General features: G+C 53.7%; 1 protein-coding gene across 1 annotated transcript; it reads left to right on the forward strand.

The window, feature by feature from the left end:
- Window positions 1-3857: 3857 nt before the first annotated feature.
- LOC134729585 (transducin-like enhancer protein 6) lies at window positions 3858-9211 on the forward strand. Its single transcript, XM_063599765.1, has 4 exons — window positions 3858-4026; window positions 5836-5918; window positions 7276-7321; window positions 7886-9211. Exons 1-4 carry the CDS (start codon window positions 3976-3978, stop codon window positions 7967-7969), a joined length of 264 nt encoding a protein of 87 aa, XP_063455835.1. The 5' UTR covers window positions 3858-3975; the 3' UTR covers window positions 7970-9211.
- Window positions 9212-11691: the final 2480 nt, after the last annotated feature.

Below are 11691 nucleotides of genomic sequence, written 5' to 3' on the forward strand. Positions count from 1 at the left end.
TTCGTGGGTGGGAACCTTTTCTGCAGCTCTTTCATGACGGCCCCTCCCTTTGTTCTCCATGGACCAGCTGCAAAACCCCAGTCACGTGTGCACATCACCACCTTTGGGGGCTACTTGTCCCAGCATTGAAACCCTCAGTTCCCCGCAGCAAGAGAGCACAGAACAGAAAACAGGGAAGAGTTTCTCTGGCTGGGTTTGGATCTGAAGTCAGCAGACCTATCGGGCGTTTGTGTCACATGGGGAGGTCAGAGGATGGGAGGCGTCTCTGTAGGAGAATCCTGACAGCATTCTCTGCATTTAGAACACGCAGGGTTTAGAGCTATCGTGGGAGGCTCCCGCCACAGGAGCCACTGAGATTACAAGATTAGCTGCAATCCAAACCACATTTGGAAAAAAATAAAATAAGAAAGGGATATACAGGCCCGGTGGCGGCACAGTGGCTCATGCCTGTAATCCCTAGTACTTTGGGAGGTGGAGGTGGGAGGATCACTTGGGGTCAGGAGTTCAAGACCAGCCGGGGCAACGTACTGAGACTCCCCTCCCCCTCGCCCTGTGTTTAAAAAAAAAAAAGAGGAAATAAAGGGAAATATAGGGAAGGGAAGGGAGGGTTGGGAGGTCTCTTCAATGAGATCCTTCCTTCCTTCCTTCCTTCCTTCCTTCCTTCCCTCCCTCCCTCCCTTCTTTTTTTTTTGAGATGGAGTTTCACTCTTGTTGCCCAGGCTAGAGTGCAATGGCATGATCCTGGCTGACTGCAACCTCCACCTCCCGGGTTCAAGCGATTCTCCTGCGTCAGCCTCCCAAGTAGCTGGGATTACAGGCGTCTGCCACCACACTCAGCTGACCTTTGTATTTTTAGTAGAGATGGGGTTTTGTCATGTTGGCCAGGCTGGTCATGAACTCTTTTCTTCTTTTGAGGCAGAGTGCTCTGTCGCCCAGGGTGGAGTGCAATGGCGCCATCTTGGCTCATTGCAACCTCTGCCTCCCAGGTTCAAGTAGCTGGGATTACAGATGTGCATCACCGTGCCCGGCTGACTTTTGTATTTTTAGTAGAGGTAGGGTTTCAGCATGTGGGCCAGGCTGGTCTGGAACTCCTGACCTCAAGTGATCTCCTGCTTCGGCCTCTCAAAGTGCTGGAATTACAGGCGTGAGCCACCACGCCTGGCCTGATGTGGTGATTTTTTTTTTTTTTTTTTTTCTGAGACAGAGTCTTGCTGTGTCACCCTGGCTGGAGTGCAGTGGCACGATCTCGACTCACTGCAACCTCCGCCTCCCAGGTTCAAGTGATTCTTCTGCCTAAGCCTCCAGAGTAGCTGGGACTACAGGTGCCTATCACCATGCCTGGCTAATTTTTGTATTTTAGTAGAGCTGGGGTTTTCTTTTTTTTTTTTTTTTTTGAGACAGAGTCTTGTTCTGTCGCCCAGGCTGGAGCGCAGGGGCGCAATCTTGGCTCACTGCAAGCTCCGCCTCCTGGGTTCACGCCATTCTCCCGCTTCAGCCTCCTCAGTAGCTGGGATTACAGGCACCCACCACCACGCCCAGCTAATTTTTTTGTATTTTTTATTAGAGATGGGGTTTCACCGTGTTAGCCAGGATGGTCTCGATCTCCTGACCTCGTGATCCACCCGCCTCGGCCTCCCAAAGTTCTGGGATTACAGGTGTGACCCAGCCGAGCTGGGGTTTCACCATGTTGGCCAGGCTGGTCTCGAACTCCTGACCTCAGATGATCCACCCACCTCTGCCTCCCAAAGTGCTGGGATTACAGGCGTGCACCACAGCGCCTGGCCCAACGTGGTGATTTCTAAGTAGGGAGCTGAGGGAGTAAGGAGCCAGCCGGTGGCTGTCTGAGGGAGACTGTCCCTGGCAGAGTGAACTGCTAATGCCAGTACCAGGTCCTGGGCCAAACAGAAAGAAACGGGCTCTCACTCCAGAACTGCAGCCTGACCACTATATATATAATATATATACTTTATATATATTATAGCTATATATTTTTTTGAGATGGGGTCTTGCTGTGTTGCTCAGACTGGAGTGCAGTGGCACGATCATAGCTCACTCCAGCCTCAACCTCCTGGGCTTATGCCATCCTCCTGCCTCAGCCTCCCCAGTAGCTGAGACTACAGGTGCATGACCACCACACTTGGCTAATTTTTAAATTTTTTGTAGAGACGCGGTGTCACTGTGTTGCCCAGGCTGGTCTCCAACTCCTGGCCTCAAGCAATCCTCCCACCTCAGCCTTCCAAAATGCTGGGATCACAGGTGTGAGCCATGGTGACTTGGCTTCATATTTTGAATAGGCCAAAACAAAACTCCGAAATCCCCTTACTCCTAACTCCACGACCCCACACAGCAGGTTTCTCTCGCTCTGTAGCAACCCACTTACCTCTCGGAAATCATCCCAGGCCTGTTCGGAGTGCACGCAGCCCCGTTAGCCTCCCTGTCTGCTCCTGTAACCAGCCCAGCTCTGCCTGAGAGGTTCCACTATTCCCTCCGTCTGGAATACCCACCACCCTCTCCCACCCCGCGCTTGCATCCGGCAATACTGTATCAGCCTCAGGGCCTCTGCTGTCCCGCTTTCTGCTCTCAGAGCCTTTGTCACTGGGCTAGAAGAGCAGTTGGGAAAATTCGGTGATAAATGCATAGCCCGGGGCTAGGACCATCAAGGGGACCCAGTAAGTTGGCTCCAGAAAGAGGACTTGAAGCTTCGTTTGCATTGCACGTTATTTAATATTGAGGAAAATGTAATTAGCCCGTATCTAAGAATTGGGGTGACAGCGCTAAAGACTGAACCCACCCACCTCCCACTCCTCACCTCCAGCCATAAGCCACTTCCGGACAAGGCTAAAAATGCGTAAAACAATGCAACTACTCGCCACCTATCCCTGCCCAAGTTCCAGCCTCTGAGCCTCAAGCCCCACGCCCTCCTAAATATCCCCGCCCCCGCTGGGACCCCAAATTGCCTATAGCTCTGCAAGTCCGCCCTTCCCGGCAGCGGGACCGAAAGGGTTAAGCCGAGGCTCCCGGCTCGCTGAGTGACAGCATGGCCCGCGGCCGGGGAGAGCCGACCAATCAGGGAGGGCGTACGCGACCCACGTGCGTAAACGGCCTCGCTATTGGCCGGCGCCGCCAGAGGCCTGCCCCCCTCCCCCCCCCCCCGGAGCCCGAACCCACGTGCAGCTACTGCGCCTTCATTGATCTGCTTCGCGGTCCAGGTGGCGGCTGGGTGGGGCCTGGGCGGGACGGGGCGGGGACAAGGCGGGACGAGGCGGGGCCCGATGGGTCAAATGGCCCCCGGAGGGGGAAGGAGGAGTTTCCTCTTGGCCTGAACTTGGCTGACCTTCGCAGCTTCCGCCCGGTGAGGGACGTGAGTTGCCAGGCGTGTTCCTGGGGGCTGGGGGGACTCCAGGATTCCCGGCCGGGGAAGGGGCTGCAGGGGCGTGGAGGGGCAGGACTGAGGCAAGGAAGAAGCTGGGTGCTGCAGCAGGGATGGAGGTGGAGAGAGGTCGTTTCTTCTGTCTGATGAATTCCGCCTAATGCACCTGGCTAACTCCTATTCATCCTTCAAAACCCCTTTCTAGTAATCTCCCTGCGCTTTAGGAAATTGTCTCAAAACTAAGGTTGAGCTTTGGCGACCTTCCCTGGGCTCCCCCGTCCCTGACTGCCCCCAGCAGGGAGTGTATGTGCACTATCCACCCCAGCCTCCTGGGGTGAGGCCTGGGAGGCAGGGCTCAGTTCTTTCTGGGTCCCCGCCCGCATGAATCTGGGCAGCTGGAGGCATTGATAAGTGAGGACAGGACCTAGGGAACGCATGGCAGAACCGCAGGATTGGGTCCCTGGAGACTTACCAAACTGGGAGGTGCGGGTGGGGTAACGGGTGGCTTCCCTCCCTGGCACTGCCTTATTTTCTGTCCCTCAAGACCTGCCGTCTCCTTGTTGTTTTAGACTCTGGCTAAAGTCTTGGAGGCTACTGCCTTGAAGATGACCTCTAGGGACCAGCCCAACCCCAAGGGCCCCCCGAAAAGCACTTCGGTGAGGAGGGCATGTGGTGGGATCAGGCCTCAAGGGAAACCCGGGCCCAATGCGGTTCTGCCCCTTTCTCCACCTGTGACCTGGGCTGGCCCCGCCCAGGCCTCACAGCTGAAGACAATACTGGTCGCAGCTACACTCAGGACAGGTGCCAAGGAGCTGTGTTTTTTTAAAAAAATTAAGTGTAGGCTGGACACCATGGCTCACAACTGTAATCTCAACATTTTGGGAGGCCGAGGCAGGAGGACCACTTGAGCCCAGGAGTTTGAAACCAGCCTGGACAACGTAGTGAGACCCTGTCTCTATAAAAAATAAAACTAGAAGAATCAGCTGGGCCTAGTGACATGGGCCTGTAGTTGCAGCTACTCGGGAGGCTGAGGCAGAGGGTTGGCTTGAGCCCAAGGAGTTTGAGGCTGCAGTGAACTATGATGGTGCCACTGCACTCCATCTTTGGTGACAGCGAGATCCCATCTAAAAAAAAAAGTAGCTTCTAATCACATATGTGATAAAAACACAGGAACACATCATGTATTCAGTTAATGTTTTACAAGCAATCCCCGCTCCCTGCACTTCGCGTCCCAGAGATGACCATTTGAAAATTTAGGCTCTCGGGGCTGAGCAGACTTTTTTTTTGTAAAGGGGTCAAATGAGGGATATTTTGTTTTGAGACTTTATTTTATGACTTTATTATTTTTGAGATGGAATCTCACACTGTCACCTCGGCTGGAGTGCAATGGTGCAATCTCGGCTCACTGCAACCTCCGCCTCCCGGGTTCAAGTGATTCTCCTGCCTCGCCTCCCGAGTAGCTGGGACTACAGGCACCTGCCACCATGACCACCAAATTTTTCTTGTATTTTTAGTAGAGACTGGGTTTCACCATGTTGGCCAGGCTGGTCTCGAGCTCCTGACCTCGTGATCTGCCTGCCTCAGCCTCCCAAAGTGCTGGGATTATAGGTGTGAGCCACCACACTTGGCCAAGAGACTTTATTTTACTGAGTCTTGCTCTTGTTGCCCAGGCTGGAGTGCGGTGGCGCGATTTCGGCTCACCGCAACCTCCACCTCCCAGGTTCAAGTGATTCTCCTGCCTCAGCCTCCTGAGTAGCTAGGATTACAGGTGCGCGCCACCACGCCCGGCTAATTTTTGTATTTTCAGTAGAGACAGGGTTTTGCTGAGTTGCCCAGGGTTGTCTCAAACTCCTGACCTCAGGTGATCTGCTCACCTCGGCCTCCCAAAGTGCTGGGATGACAGGCGTGAGCCACCACGCCCGGCCTTTTATTTTTAAAAATATTTTGTGCTTCTATTTTCATCAGAAGAATGTGGTGAATATTTTAGACTTTAGGCCAAAGTGCAAAATGGAAGATGCTCTTTATTGAAATAAGAGAGGCCGGGCGCGGTGGTTCATGCCTGTCATTCCAGCACTTTAGGAGGCCGAGGTGGGTAGATCACGAGGTCAGGAGGTTGAGACCAGCCTGGCCAAGATGGTGAAACCCCATCTCTACTAAAAATACAAAAATAAGCCAGGTGTGTTGGGGGAGGGTGGGGGGCGCATGTAATCCCAGCTACTCGGGAGGCTGAGGCAGGAGAATCGCTTGAACCCGGGAGGCAGAGTTTGCAGTGAGCTGAGATTGTGCCACTGCACTCCAGCCTGGGCGACAGAGCAAGACTCGGTTTCCAAAAAAAAAAAAAAAAGCAAAAACCACAATTACTTTTGCACCAACCTAATACCTATGCCGTAGTTGAGGTGGAGACCAGGGGTCTTGGGTGTTGGAGCATTGTTAAGTTTTATGTAACCTTGCTTTGACCTTTCCAGCCTTGTCCTGGGATCTCGAACTCTGAGAGCTCTCCGACGCTGAATTATCAGGGCATTCTAAATCGGCTCAAGCAGTTCCCCAGGTGAGAGCAATTCCAGGGGCCGGAGGTCTCACGCTGGGAAGGAGCCCCACCTGGCCTCTCTCCCTGGGGTCCTAGTGAGTGGTCTAGAAGGTCCTAGTGCTGGCCCAAGAGCCAGGCTCAGGAACAGGAAGCCATGCAGATACCCAGCATGGAGAACCCAGCAATACCCATCCCAGCTTTTGATTAAACAAAATTACCAACAAATATTAAAATTTTGATTTTCCTGTTCGACATGGATTTGTTGGCATTCAATTTTATTGTTGAAAAATACTGCAACGGCTGGGTATGGTGGCTCGCACCTGTAATCCCAGCACTTTGGGAGGCAGAGGCGAGTGGATTGCTTGAGGTCAGGAGTTCAAGATCAGCCTGGCCAACACGGTGAAACCACGTCTCTACAAAAAATACAAAAATCAGCCAGGCTTGGTGGTGGGTGCCTGTAATCCCAAATACTCGGGAAACTGAGGCAGGAGAATCTCTTGAACCCAGGAGGCGGAGGGTTGCAGTGAGCCGGGATCACACCATTACACTCCAGCCTAAGGCTACAGAGTGAGACTCCGTCTTTAAAAAAAATAATAATAATACTGCATGGGCTGGGTGCAGTGGCTTGCACCTGTAATCCCAGCACTTTGGGAGGCAGAGGCAGGAAGATCGCTTGAGCCCGGAGTTCAATACCAGCCTTGGCAACATAGCGAGATGCCATCTCTTAAAAAATAAAAAAAAATCTGAGTGTGGTGGTGCACACCTGTAGTCCCAGCTACTCAGGAGACTGAGGCAGGAGGATCATCTGAGCCCAGGAATTGGAGGCTGCAGTGAGCCATGATTGTACCACTGCACCCTAGCCCGGGCAACAGGGTGAGATTCTGTTTCAAAAAAAAAAAAAATTGAAGAAAGTGGCGGGGCGCGGTGGCTCACGCCTGTAATCCCAGCACTTTGGGAGGCCGAGGTGGGCGGATCACCTGGAGTCAGGAGTTTGTGACCAGCCTGGCCACCATGGTGAAACACTGTTTCTATTAAAAATACAAAAAATTAGCTGGGTGTGGTGGCAGGTGTCTGTAATCCCAGCTACTCGGGAGGTCGAGGCAGGAGAATCTCTTGAACCCAGGAGGTGGAGGTTGCAGTGTCACTGCACTCCAGCCTGGGTGACAAGAGTGAGACTCTGTCTCAAAAAAAAAAAAGAAAGAAAGAATATACTGCATTAAAATCTTACTGAACTTGTTGACACTGCCTTAAATTTGGCTTCGGGAGCCAGTGCCTTCCAGCTTCATTGAGACCCTCCCTAGGGGTTGAGGGCGGGGCTCACTCTGGGGACGGAGTCCTGAAGCCACAGGTCTTCCAGCCTGTCCTCCTTCCCCCTCAGGTTTTCTCCTCATTTTGCTGCGGAGTTGGAGAGCATTTACTACTCGGTGAGCCAGACCCAGGCAGCCCCAACCAAGGAGGGCCCCACTGGGACAAGCTGAGGCCATGGTTTCCCCGCCCTGCCTCCTGAGTGCCCTAGAGAGGTTCTTTTCCGCCAAGCACTGTGCCTCACGCCTGTAATCCCAGCACTTTGAGAGGGCAAGGCAGGTGGATCACCTGAGGTCAGGAGTTTGAGACCAGCCTGTCCAACATAGAAGAGACCCTGTCTCTACTAAAAATACAAAAATTAGCCGGGCATGGTGGCAGGTGCCTATACTCCCAGCTACTCGCCAGGCTGAGGCAGGAGAATCGCTTGAGCCCAGGAGGCAGAGGTTGCAGTGAACTGAGATCACACTGTACTGCAGCCCAGGTAACAGAGCAAGACTCTCTCTGAGGAAAAAAAAGGTAGGGACCATACATCAGTGTAGTAAGAAAGTAAAAGAGAAAACAAGGTGAAAACAAAAATTTAAGGTGGGGGAGTAGGGACCAGAGAGGTAGAGCAGCTTGCCCAGGGTCACACAGCATTCACACCCGGACCACCTCCCGATGGGATCTCTGTTTTCCCTTTGCAGCTGCACAAGATCCAGCAGGATGTGGCAGAACATCACAAGCAGGTGGGTGACCAGGAGCTCAGGGGTGCGGCTGTCCCTCCATGAAAGGCATGAGAAAGCACAGAGGGGGGCCGGGCACAGTGGCTCAAACCTGTAATCCCAGCACTTTGGGAGGCCGAGGAGGGTGGATCACTTGAGGTCAGGAGTTCGAGACCAGCCTGATCAACATGATGAAACCCCGTCTCTACTAAAAATAAAAAAATTAGCCAGGCGTGGTGGCGGGCACCTGTAGTCCCAGCTACTTGGGAGGCTGAGGCAGGAGAATCGCTTGAACCCGAGAGGCGGAGATTGCAGTGAGGCAAGATCGTGGAACTGCACTCCAGCCTGGGCGACAGCGAGACTCTGTCTCAAAAAAAAAAAAAAAAAAAAAGGGGGGGGATGGTGAAGACAGAGGACGAGGGGTAGGTCATGCTGAGCCTTGTGGGCCGTGGGAAGGACTTGGGCTTTGACCCCAAGGGAGGTGGGAGCCATGCAGGACTGCTGGCAGAGGAGGGACATGCCCTGACTTGGAAGCCCCCGTGATATTAGCGGAGGCCCCATATCTTGGGGAGCATCTCCTGTCCTGTCTCTGAGCTGCTTCCAAGAGAGGGTCAGTCCTGCTCCTTCAGCTCCCTGGGCCCCTGCGCAACCTAGATGACCCTTTGCCGGTCAGTTGCTTTGGACAGAGAGAGCCTGTGATGGGGCAGGCACCCGGCTGTGTTCCTCTGCGTGTCTGAGTGTTCAATGAGGGGCCATATGACATGGGAGTGAGGGGAGCTCTGCATGGGAGGGGGCGCCCGGGCTCCCATCTCCCAGCCCAGGGCGCCTGGCCCAAGCAGAAGTACGCCTTCCAGCCCTGCCTGTCCTCCCGCCACCTGGCCTTTTCTCCCAGGCGCTGGCAGGATTTTCCGCCTGTGCCAGATGTAACTGGCAGGGGCCCAGGGCCGTGTCTGCAACTTAGCAGGGCCTGGGAGGAGGGGGGCAGTTAAGGGAACAGGGTGAGGGGGGGCCAGGAAGCAACCAAAACATGGTTATTCATTCAGCAGATATTTATCCATCACCTCCTTGCCAAATACTGTTGTAGAAGCCAGGAAAATAGCAAAGAACGACGCAGAGCTTCCCACCCTTGGGGCGAGTGGTGCCTGGTAGATGGAGTGTTAGGGGATGAGGGCTGGGCAAGGCGGGGGTTGGAAGAGAGCAGCCCCAAGGGGATTGGGGAGGCCAGGGTGGGCGAGGGTTGCAATTCAGGGTGGTCGGGGAAGGCATGTGAGAAGGTGACATCTGAGCGGAGGCTTAAAGGACATCAAAGAGGAAGTGTGGCTGTCTGGGATGGGAAGGATATTTCAGGCAGAGGGCACAGCCTGTGTGAAGGCCCTGAGGCAGGACGGTACCTGTTGTGTTGGTCCTGAACGCACTACGAGGAAGCCCGCATGGCTGGAGCAGGGTGAGAGGAGGAGGAGGGGAGGGCAGGGAGGGGGCAGGGCAGGCCACGCATGGCCCTGTGAGCTTCAGGGAGGACTTGGGCTTTTAACCCTGAGGGAGGGAGGTGGGAGCCATGGAGGGCTTCGGACAGAGGGCAGGCCTTGGCTACTGCGGAGAGGACAGAGAAGAAGAAGGAGGGATGAGGGCAGAAGCCCCGGAACCAGTTAGGACAGTCCAGGTGTGGAATGCCGGTTGCTTAGTGATGAGAAGTAATTGAATAATTGTGGACTTGTTTTGGGAGGAACTTGACCGCAGCTGCTGAGCATCAGGATACACAGGGGGTGAGGGCTCCAAAGCAAAGGAGCCACTTCGGTTTCAGCCAGACCCAGGAGGGTCCCTGCCCAGCCCCCACTGCAGGAGGCCCCAGGATCCCTGGCAGCCCAGCCTGGCCTGTGGTCCTGGGCAGTCCGCTTCCCCCACCCCCTGCTTCCAGTTCCGGGCTTTCCCAGCCGCCTCGCTGTGCTTTCAAAATCCCCATCAGCACAGCCCCCTCCTCCGACAGCCCGCCTGCCACTCTCCCCCGGGAGGGCTGCTAGCAGGCAGAAGGGAGCCACACTTTTCATGCTGAGCGCATTAAAGTGCCGGTAAATTGCGCATTAACGAGGCGGGGTGAATTGGAGAGGGCTCCCCTGGGATTTGCTGCTGCTGGGCGGGCTCAGCTGGGAAATCCATCACTGGCTGCCCCAGGAGGCAGCAGCCTGGAGTCCCCCCGCGGGGCTCCGATGGAGGGTCTCCCCTCCCGGCCCCTCCCTCCGCCGTCCTGCTAAGGAAACACAGGTAGCCTTTTTGTAGAAAAAAAACTTAGAGATAGGATCACTCGCCTTGCTTTCTTTTTTTGTTGTGTTGACGGATCATGCTCCGTCTCCCAGGCTGGAGTGCAGTGGCAGGATCTCAGCTCACTGCAACCTCCACCTCCTGGGTTCAAGTGATTCTGCTGCCTCAGCCTCCCAAGTAGCTGGGATTACAGGTGTGTGTCACCATGCCTGGCTAACTTTTATGTTTTTAGTAGAGACAGGGTTTTGCCATGTTGGCCAGGCTGGTCTTGAACTTCTGACCTCAGGTGATCCGCCCGCCTCAGCCTCTCAAAGTGCTGGGATTACCGGTGTGAGCCATCGCACCTGGCCAATTTCTTTATACTTTGAACATGGCTACTAGAAATTCCATATGCATGACTATATTTATGTATTATTCCAATTCTACTTGTACTAGATGGTATTGATCTCGATTTTATTCTGTTTACTGAGAAACTACATTTAAATTCGGGATTGACAGTGGTCAGATGGCTTGATTTTTGTTGTTGTTTGTTCATTTTAAATAAAACACCAGACTGGGTGAGGTGGCTCATGCCTGTAATCCCAGCACTTTGGGAGGCTGAGGTGGGCAGATCACCTGAGGTCAGGAGTTCGAGACCAGCCTGGCCAACATGGAGAAACCCCATTTCTACTAAAAATACAAAATTAGCTGGGCATGGTGGCGGGTGCCTGTAATCCCAGCTACTTGGGAGCCTGAGGCAGGAGAATTGCTTTAACCCAGGAGGCAGAGGTTACAGTGAGCAGAGATGGTGCCATTGCACTCCAGCCTGGGCGACAGAGCAAGACTGTCTCAAAAGAGAAAAAAAGATTACCACTGACTTGTTTCTATCAATTCTCCCAGCAGGTAACCCTCAGTTTCTTAGTATCTTTCCAAAGTTTAAGCAAATTAAAACGTCTTCCTCACCTAGGGAGACATAGGTATGCTGTTTTGCTGCTTGAAGCCTTTTTTTTTTTTTTTTTTTTTTTTGAGACAAGTCTCACTCTGTCACCCAGGCTGGAGTGCGGTGGCACCATCTCGCATCTCGGCTCACTGCAAGCTCCACCTCCTGGGTTCAAGCCATTCTCCTGCCTCAGCCTCCCGAGTAGCTGGGACTACAGGCACCTGCCACCATGCCCGGCTAATTTTTTTTTTTTTTTTTTTGTATTTTTAGTAGAGATGGAGTTTCACCGTGTTAGCCAGGATGGTCTCAATCTCCTGACCTCATGATCCGCCCGCCTCGGCCTCCCAGAGTGCTGGGATTACAGGCGTGAGCCACCGCGCCCGGCCTGCTTGAAGTCATTTGAAGCAAAGTGTGGTAGTGGTCAGGTTTTCTTTTTAAAACATCCCAAAAAGAGTAGCTGGGGCCAGGTGTGGTGGCTCACACCTGTAATCCCAGCACTTTGGGAGGCCAAGGCAGGAGAATCATCTTAGGTCAAGAGTTCAAGACCAGCCTGGCCAACATGGTGAAACCCTGTCTCCACCAAAAATACAAAAATCAGTCGGTGTAGTGGCAC

Source organism: Pan paniscus, chromosome 20 (genome assembly GCF_029289425.2).
Source record: "Pan paniscus chromosome 20, NHGRI_mPanPan1-v2.0_pri, whole genome shotgun sequence".
Taxonomy (NCBI): Eukaryota; Metazoa; Chordata; class Mammalia; order Primates; family Hominidae; genus Pan; species Pan paniscus.